General features: G+C 35.8%; 1 protein-coding gene across 1 annotated transcript in view; it reads left to right on the top strand.

The window, feature by feature from the left end:
• The window catches only part of LOC149168983 (phosphoglucomutase, putative / glucose phosphomutase), a 38412-nt gene extending 30118 nt beyond the window's left edge, over positions 1 to 8294 (top strand). The window contains 2 exon segments of the mRNA XM_089427000.1: positions 7839 to 7979; positions 8091 to 8294. Of these exon segments, the coding sequence (XP_089283126.1) occupies positions 7839 to 7979; positions 8091 to 8169 (220 nt within the window). The 3' untranslated portion in view covers positions 8170 to 8294.
• The last annotated feature ends 14290 nt before the right edge of the window (positions 8295 to 22584 follow it).

Here is a 22584-nt window from a genome sequence, read left to right as displayed (position 1 = left end):
CTCCAACTCGAATTTACTAAGTAAACTAGGTGACACAAGCCATGTCACATAAGTTAACTACATCCAATTTGTCTGTTGATGTGGAAATTCGAATTTTCTTAATTTAATCAAGGAAAAATCAAATTGAGAATTTCTTTCTGCATTTTCTAGCACTCCCTCTCAACAAGAAAGGGATTATAAACCACCCCTATCCTTCACATGTGGAACTCAAACTTCCCTCTTGAAAAATCATTTGTCAAAATATCAACATCTTGTTCCTTTGTCGGAATGTACATAAGTAACATTATTCACCTCTGCACATAATCCCATAAATGATGATGCCAAATATCTATATGTTTGGATTGATAGTGAAAAACATGATTCTCAAAGAGCTTGATGCAAGTCTGATTATCACAATAGATCACAGTTGGATCCATCATCTGACCATATAGTCCAACAAGTATCTTTCTCATCTAGATCACCTCACATGTTGCTTGACTTGCAGCCATGTATTCTTCTTATGTCAAGCTAAGTGCCACAAATCTTTACTTCTTTCTGTACTAGGAAATAGATATGGACCCAACACTGAAAATTCCACCTGATGTACTCTTTTAGTTTGATGAACTCCCCACCCAATCTACATCTGTGAAGCCACACAAATTCTCTCCCTTTGTCTGTCTATACCATAGCCCAAACTGAGTAGTGCCTCTAAGGTGCCATAAAACATGCTTTGTTTCCTTCCAAAATAATTTGGTTGGCCTACCCATAGCTTGGCTCAGCTGGTTGACTGCATAGCACATATATGGTCATGCATTCACAAGATACATGAGTGAACCCACTAGCTGTCGATAAATGGTAGCATCCACTTCTTCAACTGAAGTGGCATCCTCATTCCTCCAGTTGGTTGCTAGAGGTGTCTCCATGGGCTTGCAACTACCATGTGGAATCTATGAAGTATCTCGTTGGCATGCTTACCTTGAGAGACAAACAGTTCCCCATCGCCTTTCCATACTTCCACCCTGAGGAAGTAGTGCATGTGACCCATGTATTTCATTTCAAACTCCCTTGCAAGGTCCTCCTTGTAAGATCTTATCAGTTGCTCATCACTAGTTAAAATTAAAGCATCAACATATAATACAATAATAATAAATTTACCTTCTACCAAGATGTGATAAAGGGTTGCATCCACTGCACTTTTGATGAAGCCTAAACCAGTGAGATAGTTATGATCTTGGTGTACCAAGCATGTCGTGCTTGTTTGAGACATATAACATTCACTTTAGTCTGCACACATGTGACTCCCGATAAAATGTCTCAAAGCCTTATGGTTGCTTGATTTACACCTCCTCCTCAATAACCCCATTGATAAATGTTGTTTTACATCTATCTGGTGGATCTTCCTCCCCATCTACACAACCAAAGAAAGAATTCATCTAATGGATGAGTACCTTGCTATAGTAGAGAAGGTCTCTCATAGTCAATTCTCTCAACTTGAGAGTACCCCTTGGCCACAAATTTGGGCTTATGCTTCTCTATGCTTTTGTCTACTGCCTGCTTCACCTTAAATATTCATCTCGAACCCACAACCAATTTATTTGCTGGTCTTGGGACCACTTTCCAAAGACTATTATTTACAATGGATGTGTATTCCTCCACCATTGCATCAATCCATACAATTTTCTCTATTGCTTCCTCGAAAGAGGATGGACCAATCTCTACAAACTCAGTCATTAGATGCATGTAGCCAATGTACCGATTATGTGACCTTCTCTACCTGCGCTGATTTGAAGTAGCACCCACATTCTCCCTTGCATCCTGCACATGTCTCACAGCTTCCCTGGTCCTTTTAATACCTTCTCTATACTTTTTTCTTGAGTTGTTGTCTCCACTCTCTGCTCCTTAATTCGTGGCTGCTCCACAACTTCTTGAGGCTCCTCCTTTGGATCTAAAAGCTCCTCTTTTGGTAGGATCTGAAGTTCCCTCTCAAGAGAGCACCGCATCGCTTTCTCCTCATCAAACTTTACATCCCTTCACACAATTGTCATTATGAGGGATGACAAGTACACACGGTAGTTTTGGGGAGTTTCTATGTAACCCATAAATACCTCCAATTATGTTGTCGACTCAAGCTTCTTCCTTGATTCTTTAGATACATGGCAATAAACAAAGGCTCCAAAAATCCTGAAGTGCGACATATTCGAATTTCTCCCCAAGAAATCCTCCTTCGGTGTAATCATGCCAAGAATATGATGAGGACTCTAGTTATGCAAATAAACTATTTTGTTGCATGCCTCAACCCAAAAATTTATAGGTAGGCCCTGGTCATGCAACATCGCCCTCACTTCTCCCACAATGCTACGGTTCTTTATCTCATCCACCCCATTCTGTTGTGGGTTGTTGGGTGTTTTCAAATCTCGTTGAATGCCTTGCTTTGCACTAAAGTTTTTAAATTCATTCGACACATACTAACCTCAATTATCGCTCCAGATATCCTTCACCTTCTTGTTGGTTTCTTTCTCAACCAATGCCTTCAATTCTATGAACTTGGAGAGTGTCTCGTATTTCTTCTACATGAAGAAGATCGAACACTTCCGTGAGAAGTCATCAATAAAAATGACAAAATATTTGTGGTTGTAAGTAGCGGCTGTCGAAAGCTCCATAGACATCAGAGTGGATCCTTTCTAGGATTGCATGTGCTTAGTTGCCCCAATCATGGAATGTAGATTTTGTGTGCTTCCCCAAGGTACATCCTTTGCAGACATCTTGCTACTTAAGTGCTCATTTGGGGAGGCCTATGGTTATTTTTTTCATAATCTTCAAGGCGCCACGATGCAAATGGCCAAGTCTTATGTGACAAAGCTCACTGACATCGCAACCCTACACTTTCTATACCTTAGTGCTTAATGCAACACAATCTTCCACATCTATATTATATAGGTTTGTCACCCGACCCTCGATCTGCTTTAACTATCCTATGTCTATGTGTCTCAAGAATGTCTTTCCTTTACTGAAGATTGCATCATAACCACGGTCTTCCAAAACTGCAAGAGAGATGAGATTTTTCTTTAGGTCTGGAACAAACATGACATCCTTGAGGTTATGATGGGAGCTTGACTCCCTCTGAAAGGTGACTATACCAATCCCGGTCACAATGTACCTTCCATCATACCATAGCTCGATGTGCATCTGGAGATATTTCTCCTTTAGGTCACTGAAAAGGTCTCTACACCTTGTCATGTGGAGCGATGCACCTAAGTCCAAGTACCACATGTTCCCCATTATTACGGTTGTCATGCATGTGATAAGAGTAAATTCAAGCTTGAACTATGAAGCCAAGGCTTCACCAATTCCTCCTCCAAGGTCTTCTTGCTTTCCTTTTTATGTGAACACTTCATGGCATAGTGCCCGAATTCATGACAATGGAAGCATTTAATTTTGGACAAATCTTTCTTTTTACCCCCTTAGCTGGATTCTGGTTTGGATTGATATTTCTTCCCTTTTCCCTTCTTTCCTCTTCCAACCAATGAAAATTTTTCTTCATCCTTGCCCTTCAATGAAGTCCCATATCTGGTATTCCACCTTATTTCCTCCTATACCAAATCAGGCCATAAGCTTTCCCAATTTGGTAATTTCTCCCTCTCATTCACTGAATCTTGATAATTATGCTAGCTCTTGGTAAGGCTTAGAAGGGCTAGGCTTACCAAGTCCTCTTCAACAACATTTACACTAACCCCACCAAGTTCATCACGACATTGTGTGAACCTTATCAGATACTATGAAATAGTATCATTCTTATGCATCTTGATACTTCAAAGTTTATCCTTGAGTGCCAGCTTCTTGTGGTCACTACTACTCTCGAAAAATTTGTCAATGCTTTCCACATTGTGAATGGAGTTTCTTTCCCATGGAGCTTTGAGACAATGCGATCTGGTACTCCCTCCAAGATTATTCTCCTCATCTTGGTTGCATCTTTCTTCCATTCAGCAAGGTTTTGGGCATCAGATGCTTATGATTTTGCAACATTTGTCTTGATGTATTCTAGAAATCCATTGTCATCCAATACCACAATCCTTCCATGCGATGAAATTAGAGGTTCCTTCCAAGGCATACTTTAGCCTCAACCCATTGAAGGTCATCTTCTTAGCTCTGAAGAGATCCTGCTGCACTGAACTTAAAATTCGATCCTCTTGAGAAACAAATTCGAAATTCCTACTCTAATGTGAATCTTGCTCTGATACCATTTAGAAATTATGGTGTATATTTGCAACTACTCATGAAATTTTAATCAAAATCACAAGACACAAGCCTAGTCTACCACTCTGCACAAGTAAATTGACAATTCAGAACAAAAGTATCATACATGCAATAAGAAATAACACACATGCACATAGTAGTTTTCCTGGAGAAAGAAATCTGCTAAAAACCCCAATTCCTGCTTGCATTAATATGGTGAATAGAAATGTATTACAATTGCTTTGCTCAATTGAGCACAACTTGCAAGTGAATAACCTATCTCTCTTCTCACTGAGAAGCATTGACCCAGACTTAATCAATTTCTACCTCTACTTGAGCCCTTATTTCCATGCACAATTCTTAATAAATTAAGCCCCTATTATTTAGTAATTTCTCCAAAATGAATTGTGTAATTCCCAAGTTTGATCATCTGACTACGTGCAACACCTGTACACTCAAGACTAATCTACAACTGATGATACACTGCCATGGAATCTCCACCACAATTGGGGAACTCGAATTCAATGCATGCACTATATATTTTGGGATGATTGATCAATTGACTAGATGATCACTGAGTTTGACTGAAGTCTCACTGCACAACTGACCTTCCACTAGTTCCTCCAACAGTTGAAACTAGTTTAACTGAAAACAACATGAGATAACTGACTTTGATTGCTACAAATTAGCAATCACAAATGCTTAACTGAACTCTAACTCCTCCAACTCAAATTTAATGTGTAAACTAGTTGACATAAGCCATGTCGCACAAGTTCACTGCATCCAAGTTGTTTGTTGATGTGGAATTTCGAATTTTCTCAATTTAATCAAGGCAAAATCAAATTGAGAATTTATTGCTGCATTTTTCAACAAAACTATATAGGAATTTAAAAATTATTACAAAATATGTATAGTGCCATAGTAAGCATCTGTTGTAAGTAAAATTTACTAAATGATGCTAAATATATAGAGTTCATAACATAAGAGGAAACAAACACGCCATGAAATACTACTTGTAGGTGTTATAAGTAATAGATTGTTGGTAAACTATCCATGCATCGACTATTGTATAAGAAAGGAAATTGAAAATTATAGCAAGAAATTACATAAAGTTACAAAAGGACCTCGTAGAAATATTTAGTAAGCCCTACCCAAGGTGCCCACAAGGAACCTAAAAGAAACTAACATAGTTGGAAGATGAAAACTTGTTATTATCATATCATCTAAAAGAAATAATTACAAAATGAAAATATTCGAGTCTTTGAGCACTCCTATAATAACCTATGAATGCATAACAAGATTAATTGAACCGGCTCAAGCTTGATCCTTGAGCTCTTCTTATACTAGGAGTTGTATCATATTAGCCCTTATATCACTCCTTGATTTAAGGGATATGAACGAGTATCTACACTTGAAATTTGACAAAATCTGTAAGGAGATAAGCCAAAAATACAGTTAAAAAAATAGTTTTTATTCTTTTCCCTCCAAAATATTTATATGTACCTATTTTTAAAATTAAAAGATTTTAATTGGTTTACATATTATGACATGGAAATTACGTGAAAATTTCATGGGCACTTTTAGGCTAAAATTTCCTCTAATGAATGACTTTGAAAAAACTTAATTTTTAATTGACAAGACCCACATTGATCAAGAATGCAGATACATTAAAAAAGTGTGGTGAACACACTTTTTTAATGTATATGCAATTTTTAACAATGTGGGTCTTGCTCAAAAGTATGCATAATGGGTACCTCCATGATTTTTATTCATTATTTGAAAAATTGTAGTTTTGATAATGAAAGCAATTATTGGTAGCATTTTCAATATTGTTAAGAGTAAGATCTTATCCAAGGTATCATTAGAAAATCTTAGAAATATAGGCATCAAATCCAAAGAAAAAATACATAAACAGAAATGCATTCATGATATTAGATAACAAAAAGTAAATATTCATGTATTACAACATAAAATTAAGAAGGGAGCAATACAACTTATATTTCTATCAACACTCTTAAGCATCATTAATAATATATTAATACAAATAAGTACATAAATGATAGATTTACATATTGGTTCTTGCCCAATCACCCCCAGTCAATGCACCTACTAACTAGAAATCAATTTATACACTTGTGTGTGTGTGTTAATGCCAATTTAATTTGTGTACTACTATTGCAAAATACTAAACGGCCCCAAAATAGTCTAACATTCAAGGGAAAATGAGAATACCACTATAGTAAGATCGTATGGACATGCACACATCTAAATCTACAAAACGGAGCATTTACATAGTGAAATAATTTTAATTTATTTATATCTATTTAGGGTCATAACTTCGTCAAATTTTATCATCCCATGTTGATCATCATTGTATCCTGATTATTTAGAAAGTTATCATATTTAGTTGTCTCAAAATGTTAGGCCATAAGCTAGTGTCCAAGGCATGTGAATTTGTCTATATGTATGCAATGCTTCCTTTATTTTTTAGTTAGAAATGTAGTTTAAAAATTGAATTCTTATAAAAACATATAAACTACTAACAATCCTTAAAAAATATGAAATTAAATTAAATATATATAAAACAATTCTTCAAATATAAATTAAAAGGACTGAGCAAAAATTAATAAAAATGAAAAAATACTATCTAAAATATTTTAAGACTTGTTCAAAATACTGTGATAAAAAATTGGTATTGAGATTTAATTTATTACTGGCCTTAGTGCTTTTCAAATGAAACCAAGTAAGGTTTACAATAAACCCAAATATTTGAAAAATTAAAAGTAAAATTAACATAATAAACACTTTCATGTATTAATTTAATATTGTTGTTATTTATTATTTTAATTGCAGATATTTATATTTATACATATAATTTAGTTTGATGAATTCATTATCTCTATACAAAGTACTGATTACTCAAATCTTAAATTTAGCAAATTCTTTTAAAGAAATGTAAATATATAATCAATATTGTGATATCTTATCATTTAAAATTTGGTTTTATTGGAATTTTATAGATTAATTTGTTACTCAAGTTGTGAAAACACTTTATTTTATATGTAACTAAATTGTCTAAATAATTTATAACTTAATTTCTTTCCCTGGATAATTAAATTAATGAATCTTTTGAAGTAATTCATTTTTCCTATTTAAATTATGTATCAGGAAAATTTGATGGACTGTTTTTCCATATATAGTTTTTATATTATTTTTTTAACCATAAACCAATATTGATATCATTATCTTTCACAATGTTAGTATAGTAATTTATGCTGATATAAATTATTGTCGTTAATAATCTAGATATATAATTTAATACTTAATCTTTTCTAAATTATTTTAATATTTTTTAATTATACATTGCACAGGGTCAATTATTATTTTTATTTGTATAATTTTTTATTACAGTTTTTAACAATAAACCGATGCTGATATAACCATATTTGAAAACTTATTTTAGTAACTTGTATGGCTATAAATTATTGTCATTAGTAGAATGGAAATAAGTTTCTCTACTTATTACGTTTTTAAGATAACAATGGAGTTTGATTAGATCATAACATTGGAGTTTCCTAAATAGCATGATGTCATGTTCTCACTTTTGGCTTAAATTATTTATGTAGGGCCAAGTTGGTGGATGAGAAAAGTGGTGCAAGTGGTTGGGTGCATATGAGGCAAAGTGTTCACAATCCAAACGTTGCCATAAACATGCAATCTTCAGTGGTGGGAGGATGTCGTTCCATGGCAGAAGCTCTTCTTCAGAGGTATGTTTTGAAATATAATATTAGGTTTTATATTTTTCATCATTCCAATATAATATTAAGTTTTATATTTGGCAGCATTCCCTTAATACTCTTTGTCCTTCTATGTTTTAGGTTTTTTCAAAAGGGAAGGCATGCTCATGAATTAGACATCACCGAAGTGGAGAGACTAGCAAGTGAAGGAATAAAATAATAAACAATGTTTTTTGGGTACCATTCAAAAGCCTTTATGTGCCCAACTCAAGAGTAAAGGCCCACTTTACAACATTCAAAGCCTATATATCATCCATATGGATGTGGATTTTGACTAATAAAATGGAGGATTATTGTTAATAATAAATTTATAATTATTTTGTAAAGTTTTATTTTCAAGTAATTTTATTGTTATTAAAATTATTTATATATATGAATTGAATTTCAAAATATCAAATATTAAATTGCATAGAATATTTATTTTTCAATTAATTTTTTCATTTAAAAAAGTATATATTTATATTATATTGAAGTTTTATTTTTTTCTAAAATTATATTCAAGATTCAATAGAGTGAGACTATTAAGTAGGGGTATAATGAATAATTTTAAATTTCTAGAAATGCAAAGTGATTAATAAATAAATTAGCATAATAATTTATTTTTCAATTCTTAGAATTCATATTGGTGAGTAATAGGTGCTCATAGTATTTGAAACCAAGTATTTTCATGATAAACATTTTTAACATATCAATTAACCAATATTCATTGGATTGATAAAATCAAGGCTAAGAAAAGGTGGAATTTTATTTTTTAATAACTTCTTTCTATTTCTAGTAAATGTATACAATGACCTTAGTTATACCCATAAGACGAGAGTATTTTGTAAGAAGGGTTCTTTGGTCCTATACTTTTTGGTTTTGTATAAGGACCTTTGGATACAAAGTTCCAAAAACTTTATTTATGCTTTGTTATTTTTCTTTAAATACTAAATTATTCTATTTGACTATTTATGTAACACCCCTTGTGTTAGTCTTTGACTTTGTAATTATACAATAAAATAAAGTCTTAATCGATTTCCTTGAGGTGTGGGACCTACGGCTCCACGATTTGAGGGAGAATTGTGACTGGTGTTGGTTGGCGTAGCTAAAATTACCCCACCAAATAGATGGAAAGTAATGATGAGGAAGAGGATATGCCCATGTTCTTCCTTGCTTCCACGACGTGAAGGTGAGGGAAAGAAAACAGTCACATGGGGGTACCATGAAGATCCGAGAGGAAAAAGAAAGAAAGACAAGAAAAATAGCATAATGTTGGATAGACAAAGTGAGAAAACTCTGGTGAAAATACAAGGCCAAGTGCAAAAGAAAGGAGTTGTGTGCTTCAGAAATTATGCTCATGCTGATGGGATGTGATTTCGAGTTTCAATGCATGGAAATTGTTGGACTATGGTTTCCAAGCATGAAATTTCAGTGGGAGGCTCAGAGGAGAAATTTAGTGATGAGTGCTTGTTGAAAATGGCTGATAAACCACTAAGTTCTTACTAAGAAGGCTAATAAACCACTTATTGCTTACCAAGAAGGTTGATAAACCACTAAGTGCTTGCTGAGAAGGCTGATAAACCACTTAGTGCTTGCCAAGAAGGCTTATAAACCACTAATTTCTTTTTGAGGAGGCTAATAAGCCACTGAACGCTTGCCAAGTAAGTTGATAAATCACCCAGATAATGAGCTACAGGTTCCTACAATGCTTGCCTTGAAGAAATAATTTATAAGCCATCTATAAAGTAAACCCATAGCTCTGAAGCTAAGAATTTCCCCAGTTGAGCTTGATTGAAATCCTTGAGAAAGAAATCCCTCAGATCGTGGATCCAGATTAGGGGTGGAAAACTTCAAGAAAGACTGTGGTGCAGTTGGCCTATGGTTGGGTCGAGAGTTGAAGTCTCACCTTCAGTTTCTAATGATCTCTTGTCATTCAGATAAGTTCCATTCAGATAGATCTTATTGGAGGACCCCTAATGTGCATCCTTTGTGTTTAGATGTGACTGATAGAGGGCATGACATTGAGTTTGGTGTCCATGGATGGATAATTTTCCATCTGCACCTTCTATTTAGAATCGAGTTCTTTAGCAACACTCTGAGATATGGGAGTGGACTAACGGAGGCACCAGACTGGGAAATCCCTTGGCAATTAACATGAAATTAATCATCGTGTCATAAATGCTTGAACTGGAACATTCTTAGAAGTGTGGCAGGAAGGTGTGATGGTGCAATGACATAGTGGGTGTCACGTTGGACAACGAGTGTTGTGGTAGCACCATGTAGACCACTCAGGTTACCACACGACAGATCCTTGTTGATGTGGAAAGAGTTATGGTGCCCAAATTTCAAATGGGTATAAGCTTCAATTTAGAGGTTAGATTAAGATTAAAATTATATCACTGAAAAAAACTCGATGAGCCAAACATGACGGTGGCATTCTTTAACTTGGAAAATAGGATTTTTGTGATCTTGTCTTCATACTAAACCTTGAAGATCAGATAAATTTTGATGCAACAACTTTTGCATCCCAAGAAATACCCAAGGGGGTGGGAGAATGTGTTCCAAAGTTCCTTCAAAGCATGGTTCAACACTTGGATTGGATGGGTGCAAGAACAAATGAAATGAAAAACAAAGGTTCTCCACTAGACCTTTGGAGATAAAATTTGGCACTCTGTTATAAAGTGTGGTATTTAAAGGATGATTGTTTGTTGTGTGCAAATGTGTGCTAACTGTAGAATTGGCTGGTGATTGTATGATGTATGAATGTGTTGATATCATATTTGTGAAAGGATAGGAATGGCAGATTATGATATCTTAGTTGTTCTCTAATTGGCATACTAAATTGTAGGTGTCATGGTTGTTAGCCTTGGTAAAAGGTTGATTTCAAACTTAGTTATGATATGGTTGTCAACATTCCGATATGCAATTTTTTATTGTTGGGATATGTGACTAACATGAGTTATATTAGATATGTGAACAACAAGAAGTTAGCATGCTTCAAATCAACATGTTTGGTGTTGGCATGGGAAGATAACAAGTCAATTTTTTTCATGTTGATATAACTAAAAGTTATGTGTGTGGGAGCACATAAGAAGGTCCATTTTCAACAAGAAATAAAAGGATGGACAATAGTATGGTACAACATAGCATGACCGAGTCCATCATGAGTGATAAAGGGAAATTTCCCCTAAGAGAGAAAAAATATTTAGGAGCTTGAAAGTTGAGCTGAAGAGTTGCAAGGAAGAAAATAAAAGGCTCATTAGAAAGAAAAAATAGCAGACAATGTTGTTATAGAGTTTGTCATACATGCAAGGATTGTTGCAATATGCATCAAGCTCTCAAGATATATAAGAATTTCATGTTAAAAAGGCTAGATAGAAACATTTAAAGGTTGTAGAGAAACTTGAATTACCAAAGAAAACTCATGAAATTTTTTGGCCAGTTCAATTGGCCACAGGGACGAAGAGGCGGGTGATAAACATAGTGGAGTCATGCCCTGTGGAGATTAGTTTATAACCACCACAATTTCTCTCAATTTATTACCATTGTCATCATATGATGTTTTAATCAGAGTGGACTGGTTAGTAGCCCAAAAAACCAAGATTGATTGTTATAGCAAAGTGTTGGAATGCCTTAGCGATGCTAGTGATAATTTAATGTTGCAGGGGATAAAGAAATCGATCACGCTCAGGAAAATAATCGTGCTTCAAGTAAAGCAATGCATTATAAATGGTTGTGTGTTTTATGCTATCCACATGACTAAGGAGTTAGAAGGAAACACGTACTAATTGGAAATTCACCTAGTGTTAAATAAATTTAGTGATGTATTCCCAGAAGAAATCTTAGGATTACCACCCTGAAGAGATATAGACTTGACCATTGAGTTAATTCTAGGAACAGTTCCAAAAACAAAAGCTCCATATCGCATAAGTATGCCCGAACTTGTGTAATTGAGGATATAACTAAAAGAGATGTTGGAAAAAATGTACATTTGACCCATCGTATCACCCTAGGGAGCCCCAACACTATTTGTCAGAAAGAAGGATGACTTGTTGTAGTTGTGTAGAGGCTATCATCAGATAGACAAAGCTACAATGAATAACAAGCACCCACCACCATAATTATTGACTTATTTGACCAACTAAGAGGGGTTGCAGTGTTTTCCAAAATAGAATTGAGGTATGGATACCATCAGGTCAGTATTAAAGATGAAGATATCCATAAAACATTTTTTAGGACAAGATATGGGCACTACAAATTTGTTCGGACAAATTTGTATTGATCCTTTTAGATGATATCCTAGTATATTAAAAAATAAAAGAATAATATGAAGACCACTTGGGAGAAATATTACAATTACTGAGGGAGCATAAGTTGTAAGAAAAATTATACAAGTGTAAAATTTTCCAAACCCAGGTTCATTACTTGGGGCATGTCATTTCAAAACAAGTAGTTGTAGATCCAAAAAGTATCAAGGCTATAATGGAGTAGCCCACTCCCCGAAATGTCATAGAGGTTAGATCTTTCATTGGGTTAGCTGGATATTACCAAAGGTTCATTTGGGACTTCTCAAAGATCGAGCATCCAACCACTGCGTTTCAAAGGAAAGGAGTAAAATTTCATTGGACACCAGATTGTGTAGCTAGTTTTGAGCAGCTTAAGAAATTACTCACATGTGCACATATCTTAAGAATATAAGTTCTAGAGAAGGAATTTGTCGTTTTCACAGATGCTTGCAAGGAAGGACATGGTGGAGTATTGATGCAAGGACATGCAGTTTGATATGAATTAAGGAAATTAAATGAACATGAGAATAATTATGTTATCCACAATTTAGAGCTAGCGACAATAATGCACACTTTTAAAATGTGGCAGCATTATGTATTGGGGAGAAGGTTTTTATTTATGACATACCATGGGGGACTAAGATATTTATTAGACCAGCCTCAATTAAAATCTAGAAAAATAATATGGTTAGCTTTGATTAGTGAAATTGATTTTGAGATAAATCATGTCAAGGGAAATAAAATAAGGTAGAAAATGCACTTAGTAGGAGTCTACAAGAGGCTCATTTGGAATTCTTGAGTACTTGCATAGTTGACATCAAGGAAAGGATTAAAGAGGCATTTTCTCATGATGAACACTACTAGTATGTAAAGAAATATTGGAATAAGGAACCAGAGAGACCTATGAGCAAGAACTACAAGCTCACTGATGATGGTATGTTATTGTTCAAAAATAGAAAATATGTGCATGATGTAGTTGATCTAAGAAGGCTTGTCATGGATGAATTCCATAAAATACCTTACTCAAGTCATAATTTTTATCAAAGATGGTAATGAACATAAAGAAAATATATTATTGGCCAAGATTGAAGAAGGAAGTTGTTGAATATATTTCCAAGTGTCTCGGGTGATAACAAGTAAAAGTAGAATGTAGGAACCAAGCAATATTGTTGCAACAAATCCCAATTCTTGAGTGAAAGTGGAAGTCATATCCATGGAATTCATTATGGGATTACCAAGAATTTCCAAACAACGTGATGCCATTATGGTGGTGACAGAAAATTTGAGTAAGGAATCTCACTTCATTAGTGTCAAGTCCACTCATAAAGCTATTGATGTAGCAGAAATATTCATGAAGGAAATATTCATTCTGCATAATGTTCCTAAGAAGAATATATTAGATGGGGATGCTAAGTTCACTTCCAATATTTGGAAGGTGTTGTTTTTTGGTTTTGGAACATAGCTGGATTTTAGTACTGCTTATCATCCCCATAAATATGGCTGCACAGAAAGAGTGAATATAATTTTGAAAGACATGCTGAGAATGTATGCAATACATCAACCAAAGAATTGGAAGATTTATTACCATTGGTGGAGTTTGCATGCAATAATGGATATCAAGAGTCATTAGGAATGAGTCCTTTTGAGGCATTGTATGGCCATAAATGAAACACTCCTATTAGTTGGGATTACGTAGTAAACATTGTATATCTTTGACCTGATATGCCACCTAGGATATGGTAGAGAAGCACTTTGGACCCATTGAACCCACCTAGGATATGGTAGAGAAAATTAGGGCGCTATATGTTGGAGAATCTAGTAGGGAAACTATTTAAACCAATTCTCCTTAACCTTAATAATTTCTTGTGAACTATAGTTATCTTCTTATGTTTCTTTATTATATATTTTCATCAAACAATTATCAAGAGAAAAAACAATAAAGACAATAGACACAAGAATTAGGCTCCACACCAGGGGAAAACCCAGAAACAATCTCTTTTCTTCTTATAGAATCCGCTTCAAATGAGAAAAACAAGACCCAAACTACTATAGCAAGTCCTTCTCCAAGCACCAAGTCATCCCTCCAAGAACCTCTTTCAAACAAGTCAACATTAGACCAAGTCAACAAAATTCAAACTTCTTCCAATCTCCTCCAATTCAGAACTTCAACCATCTACTTTAGATGTGAAACTTCAACCTTCAGTAACAATAGAATCCCTAGCCTTCTTACATGTGTCATCCTTCCAAGAGATCTTCCTTCAAACAAATCAAGGTATCCAAATTCTACGAGAGTCAAACTCGATCAAATTAGAGTCTCGACACATTACCCAATTCTTCAAGCCAACCTACAACTTTTTGATATTTCAACTTGCCCAAAAAACCTTAATTTTCGCACATGTGAGCAGATATAGTCCCAATTTGAGGTATTCCAACCTCACTCTATACTTGTCCTTCTTCCCTTGTCTTTCGCTCTAGAAATTCTTCTTGTTCCACTGCATATCAAACTTGTTATGATTGCAGATTGAATGTGCCTCAAATGAGGTTGAAATTGCTTGTATATATATGCCTTTCATGATATCGAATAGCCTCTTCTAAGATGACTTCTTGTTGGTAGGGAAAACTTGTGCTTGGAGGCTCATATTGAATTTCTAGACTCAAAACAATATATTTAACATGTTACAACTTGCCCAATAGGGTCTTATACAAATGATAAAGACTCTTTTGACTCAAGAAAATATTCTTTTGACTTGACAAACCCTAAGAGAATGAAATGCATGCCTGACCTAGTTGACCAATACAAATAGAGCATGAAACCTATGCTTGATATTTTTCTTTCTTATTTTACTTGTAACATAAGATATATATAATGACATGAGTACAATGACAATTATGAAGACCGAAACTAATTACATTTTCCAACACTACACCTTTTTTTAATGAATAAGTGGATGTAGGAATTGTTATATGAAGCTCAATTTTTGTCCTTTTGCTTTCTAATTACATAAAACACCAAGACAATGCTCTTTTAAGGGTGGGGTTTGTAACACCCCTTATTTTAGCCCCTAATTTTGTAATTATACAATAAAATAAAGTCTTAACTAGCTGGCATGAAGTGTGGGACACATGGATCCACAATATGATGGAGAATTGTGAGCGATGTTGGTTGGTGTAGTTAAACATATACCACCAAATAGTTGGCAAGCAATGGCAGGGAAAAGGAGATACCCATGTTCTTCCCTATTTCCATGACATGAAGGGGAGGGGAAGTGAACAATTCCATGGGGTAACCACGGAGATCCTAGAGGAAAAAGAAAGAACAAAAAGAAAAATAGCAAAATGTTGGACAAATAGAGTGAGAAAAATCTGGAGAAAAGACAAAGCTGAGTGTAGGAGAAAGGATTTGTGTGAATAAGAAATTCTCCTCAATGTGATGGGATGTGATTCCTAGTTTCAATGCATGGAAATTGTTGGACGGTGGTATCTAAGCATGAAATTTCAGTGGGAGGCTCAAGGAGAAATTGGGTGATGAGTGCTCGCTAAAAAGGTTTGATAAATCACTAAGTGCTTGTTGAAAGGTTTATATACCACTTAGTGCTTTAAGGAAGGTTGATAAACCATTAATTTTCTACTAAGAAGGTTGATAAACCACTTAGTGCTTTCCAAGAAGGCTGATAAATCGACACTAGGCAAGGTAGAAATCTAATAGGGTGCTTGTTGAAAAAGGTTTATGAACCACTAGTTGCTTGATGAGGAGGTCAATAAACCACTTAGTGTTTTCCATGTAAGTTGGTAAACCACCCACAAAGTGACCAATGAGTTCCTACAATGTTTTCCTTGAAGACACAGTTGATAAACCACCTGAGTTGAACTCGGAGTTGAGCATTGCCCCAGCTGAGCCTAGTTGAAATCCCTGAGAAAGAAATCCCTCGAGTCATGGACCTTGCTCGAGGGTGGAAAACTGCAGGAAAGGCTATGGCGCAGATGGCCTATGGTTGGGTGGATAGTTGAAGTATCGCCTTTAGTCTTCAACCATCTCTATTCATTGAGATAAGTGCCATAATCTATATATATATACTTGAATATGAATTATTACCATGTCTGGTATGTTATTAGTTAATGTATGTCTCTGTAATGTTCCCAAATGGTCCTTTAAAATTGTTGCACGTCCTTGATGGGAAATATGCAATGGATATTATTTTTTGCTAAGTTGGAATACTAGCTTTATGTGGATGATATGAATGTTTCTTGATGTTATATGCAAATGTGACTGGTTGTAAGATGACTTGTAGTTAATTATCATTACCAACAATTCGATGGTTTTCATGCTTATGGATCGAAAGGCTATGTTTGATACCGTAAGATGTTATGTTTATGAAGTAGATTTTTATGCTCTATGTGTTGCATAAGGATATTGCAGAGATATGGAGCTCTGAGTTAAAATTGATGCAATGGCATACACCATTAACTCTTTAGAGTTGGTAATCTTGTGTGATTCCAATGAAAAAGTTGGCCTGGGAACCCCTGGATCTTCTATGCCTATGTATTACAAGCTACACACTTGAATTCGACTGAATAAGCCTTTTAATTAATGTATATAAAATATTTGTAAATTTGGGTGCCATAGCCGAAGCGCATGGGATGGGAATATCCCTTTCATCCGACGTAAATATTCATGTCGCGTCGCGCCTCCCTTGCTGAGTTGAATGCGTTAATTGCTCGGGAACGAGCACTGTAACAAAGGGCAGGGTGAAGATTTCCCCTTCATATGAAATGAATGTTCACGTCGTGCCACACCCCCTTGCCAAGCGGGCCAAGCTGTATAATTGGGAACCGTTTTGGAAAGGGTCGTTGTTGACGAAGGGAACAAGATGAAGTTTTCCCCCCTGTCACTTAACGATATTATTTTCATCGCACCGTGCTTGGTTGGAATGAGGCCTGGTTGTATCTTGGCGTTATGGTGCATTGGAGAGACGGTAATATATGCATCTTTGGGAACGACGATAGGGAATGGCATTAAATGGATTAATCGTGTCATCAACCTCAAATCTCATATAATGTAAAATCTCATTTGTGCACTAAGGGCTCAGCCCTGTGGAAACCCTGGTGCAGGCTGAGGTGGAAGGTGCCACATACGTTGAAAAGGCTATATGGATGCCATGTGAATGGTGGTGGGGACATATTGCTTATGTGGCACCTACCTGGCATGACACATGGCAGGTAGAATCGACCCTATTAAATGGCTAAGAATTCCATTTTTGAATGACATGTGGCAGGTGACATCACCCTAATGTCAACAGGTCACGAAAGATACGGGTGACCTGGAGGTGTATGACATGGATTTTGCAGGGTATGTGGATGCCAGATGGAGCTATGATTCATTCCACTTCGTCTCGGAATAGCTCTTATCAGAGGACCCCTAATGTGCATCCTTTATGTTTGGAGGGTGTGACGTTAAGTTTGGCATTGATGGAGGGATAATTTTACGTTCACACCTTCGTTTTAGCACCAATTTCTTTGACAACACTTCGGGATATGGGCGCAAACTAACGAAGGAACTAGATGGGAAGACCCCTGGGCAATTAATGTGAAATTAGTTGTCACATCACGGATGTTTGAACTGGAATGTTCTTAGAAGTGTGGTGCAAAGTCGTGATGGCGTGATGATGCAATGGTGTCATGCTAGATGATAAGTGATGTGGTAGTTCCATGTAGGCCACTTAAGTTACCACATGGAAAATCCTTACTGATGTAGCAAGGGTTAAGGGCGAAATTTGAAATGGCATAGTTTTAAATATAGAGGTCACAAGTGAGATAAAAATTATATTATCTAAAAGTTCTGGATGAGCCAAATGTGATGGTGGCATATGCTTTGAGTTCTAATGAGGTTTGAAAAAAGAGGATTTTTGTGACCCCATACCTTAAATATCAATTAAATTTTGATGTAACACCTTCTATAGCTCGAGAAATACACAAAATGATAAGAGGGTGTGTTAAAATTTAGTTTCATATTTTTCCAACAACTACATGGGAACTAATAGCTGATTTGCATATGAAATTTGTGGTATTTGAGTTCCTTTCATAAGGGTAAAAACTATTTGTTCAAGGTTCCATTATTAGGTTTTCTTATCTACTCCCTAGAGGGATAAGTTCTTCCCCGCCGCCATGTTATTCCTAGATGGAGAAATTATGATTTCACTTCCTATTGTGTGTCTTCCATCACTATTAAGTGTTCAAATTTTTCGAATTTTCTCTTCAAGTTTCATGTGCTCATCTTTTCCAACAATTACACCTCTACAAATTAACGCATCTGTGACAAGTTACAACCTTTAGCAATGTCCTTTTAGTGATGACCAAATGGATATAGACCCCAAATAGTGATTGTTGTCAACGATGAGGTTGCAATAAAAAATGATTTTAAGATATGGTCACTCATTATTGCCAATAATCGGAAACAACAGTGGTTAGTCATTATTGTCAATCCACTCTAACAAAAAGGGGGTTGTGAATGGTAGTTCATCATCACCAAAAAGTCAAAATACTTGTAGCTTTTGACAACAATCATTTAAAGACCATCATGAATACTATTGGTGATAATCATTAGCCATCACTAATAAGCGATGTTTGTAAAGAAAAATAGCAATGGTTATCGACTCTCAAAAGGAAATTTTCATTTTTTACAAAGACCATTTAATCATCGGTGACAATAAATCTATTATATGTTGATATTTACTATTGATATTTACCTTATAAAGTCTTATATATTACATTAATTAAATTAAAGTTTTAGGGACCCCTACTTTAAGGTGTTTGGTAATGAAATTAGGCCAATATGACTTCATGTAGAGAACTAGATATTGAAGTATTGTTAATATTTTAGTTGACTTAACTATTTTTCAACATTTTAGTATTATGTGAAACCAAACATTGTCTTAGTTACTTAGATGAAAGGTTGTCAACTGTTGTTAATGCTATCAAATATAAGTTAATCCATATGAGGATCATCATACCAAACCTACACACATAAGCCATGCAACTAATCCATCTACATGAGTAACACACATTAGTGACACAATGAAACATATAATCTATGCATCTAACTTATCTACTTACTCACATACCCATGCACATAAGTGACATACCTATCATAGGTGGTTCCCTTAACCTATGCATATACCCAGATATGTACCCCATGCAACTAACCACACACATAAATGATATATACAAGAGATGCATGCACATATACATAACTAACACAGTGCACCCACCCATGCACCTAACTTGTGCATCTAAACTATGCACCCAAACCACACTGTAGTGCCTCGCTCTAGTCTACTAACAATGATATGACATTAACATTTATTTAGCCCTAAGGCCCACACTTTATTCTTTGAGGACCTTAGGTTGAGGATTAAGACACATGACTCTATTATTAGTGGTTGTGATGTTTATGTATGTTCTCCATTGATATTATGATGAAGATATTGCTAATGGTTATGTATGTTATCTATTGGTATTATGATGATTGTAGCATTAATGATTATGCATGTTATCTATTGGTATTATTATGATTGTAGCATTAATGGTTATGCATGTTCTCTATTATTACTATGATGATTGTAGCATAAATGTTTATGTTTGGTCTCTATTGAATTTATGATAATGATAGCAGTAAAGGATACGTATGCTCTCTATTGATATCATGGTGATGATAGCTTTGATGGATAGGTATGTTTTCTATTAATGTTACGATGTTGATAGCTTTGATGGATATGTATGTTTCCATTGATGTTATGATGATGATAGCCATGGTAGATGTGTCCCCTATGTTACCTACTTGCATTAGTTCTGGTTCACAATGAACTATGATGCGAATGAGTAGGTGATGTTAATGATGCTATTATGACAATGACTAACACTAAGAAACCTTGTTACTGATGATTATTGAGTATGGCATGAAACCACCAGAGGTACTTGCATATGATGAATTGATGATTCCTGGTGTTAGAGTCAGTCCTTTTGCCTTCCTTCAGTGATCAAAATGGGCCTCTTATTATGTCTATTTTGTTAGATGTTTTGCACATGATCTTCAGTGCAAAACATGTCATAAGCATGTTCATCAGGAGCAGCTCGGAAAAATATTTCCAATGGTATATCACACTCCAAAAACCGGCTCCCGGATCAAAAGATATGACTGAATGAATAAATGACTCAAAGATCTCTCGTGCAACAGTTCATGTATTCAATGATCCAGAGGAAGCTAGGAGATGTCAGTGGCTAGTTTTGTGGCTGGATTGTGATAGAGAAGGAGAGAACATAGCATTTGAGGTCTATTACCGTGCTGCTAATCCTCATCTCAACATATGGCGAGCTCGTTTCTTTGCTTTGATTGAAAGAGATATCCTGTGTAGAGGGCACTGTACATTGTTGACAGGGATATTGCTGGTGAAAGGTTTACAACTGCTGGTCTCATGGTTCTTAAGAGGAATTACTTGGAGAATTATAAGTATGAATCTTGGGGAGGTTGCAATTGATGAGGAGGTAGATGTCATTATCTTTCCAGTGTTCCAAGATCAAAGTCCACTCACAAAAGGTTGTAGCTACTCAGGAGGAAAAATATCTGGTAGAAGCTATGAAAGGCAAACTTGCAGTAGAGTTAATGTTATCAGTGTTAGCGCTTGAAATTTCACCTCAGGCTGAGAAAGGTAAACCTCAAGGCAACATCAAACCACTTAGCCTCGTAGCTAGCCCTACGGGGCAGGAGAGGGCTCTCTCCGGTCTATCTCGATAAAGATCTTCAAATGGGGAGATGACCAATAGGGTAACACTGATTTTAGGCTAGTAAATTGATCAAAGGGTTGATTTTGGAATTTTTAAAGTTTTGGGTGGCAAATTGAGGAAATGGCAATTTTGGTTGCGGGGATTGGACACAGTTTCTGCAGGGGGTTCTTTGGGGCGAGATAGGAGACAGTATTGATGCCTTAAACTGAGGTGAATGGATGAGAAAGACAGGTGAGGAGCTAAGGAGGGCAAACAATAACTTTGAATCCTCCTTAAACAGTAGAAAACATTGAAATTAAACAAACTTAAAAGCAGAGCATGACAGTCATGAATTCTACTTTAACACTTCATTTGTTTAATGTGCAGAAGGAAAAGAAAGGAAATGATTCACATAACACACTTACAGGTACATAGAGAAACACACCATCAATACATGTAACCACAAGAATCCCAAAAAGGACTGCAAAACCCTGGTCTTCCTTAGCCAAAGTTGCAGAGATACAGTGAATAATACAATGATAGCTTATCCCTCAAGAGTCCAACCATGAAAATGAGCAAGAAAGTACATAATATAGATCATCTAACCTCTTTCCCTGCCTCCATGGGTCGAGCTCACTATCCTAGGAGCTGTTTCAACCACTTCTAAACTAAGCACTACAAACTAGGCAGTCAAAACAACTTGCCTCTATAAGTTAGGAAACCAATTCATTCATTTAATTTTCACCTTTTTCATGAATGAATCTTCTAGAAGAGGTACATAAGTGTAAAAGTATCAAAAAAATACATTAATTACATCAAAGGGGATAATAATCCACCCCAAAAAGTCAAACAGGGTCAAACTGCGTTTTTCTGAGCTGTACACTGAAATTTGAAGAAATTTGCCTGACGGGTAGCGCCTCTGCCTGACGGGTCGTGCGCCTTTGGGACCACTTTTGGGGCACTTCCAGGTGTCAAAATTGAGCAAGAGTAGGCTTGTTGGAAAGGTCTGTGAGTCTACTTTCCAATCCAACTAGAATTTCTGAATTTGGTGGTCATTTGCCCCTCCAAAATTGCAATCTCCCAAGACTGCTTTCTGTGTCTCAAAAATGTGGCAGAAAGTCATTTTTTGCTTGTTTTTTGACTTTCTGGAGGCCCAAAAATTCATAAAATCTCTAGTCCATTGATGAGCATGTGTAACTTTGCATGAAAAATCTGGAAATGCTGAGTTTTCGCAAAATGGACTTGCCATGATGAAGGGTCCCGCGGGGGGTGAGACCCGTTAATGGAGAAAACCTGTAAATTGCCTGAAAAAACCAAAATTTACCCAAAATGCTCAAAATTTCTTGGGATTTGTGCTGTGGCTAGGCTATTTAGTGCCTTGGTCCTTCAGTGAAGCCTCGGCCAAGATGTGGAGGGGATCGGGCCTCTTTCTCCTTTTTTGTGCCTTGGCCAACCGCCTTTGGAACATCTTCATCTTTGCCTTGCACATGTGCATCCTCGCCCAATAATGGTTTTTCATGTTTCTCAACAATTTCTTGTCTTGGTTGGCCTTA

This window comes from Pinus tabuliformis, chromosome 4_2 (genome assembly GCF_031772625.1).
Source record: "Pinus tabuliformis cultivar Carrire ecotype Pingquan chromosome 4_2, CPIR1, whole genome shotgun sequence".
NCBI lineage: Eukaryota > Viridiplantae > Streptophyta > Pinopsida > Pinales > Pinaceae > Pinus > Pinus tabuliformis.
Note: the sequence above shows the minus strand (reverse complement) of the source record. Positions and strands in the feature narration are given on the sequence as shown.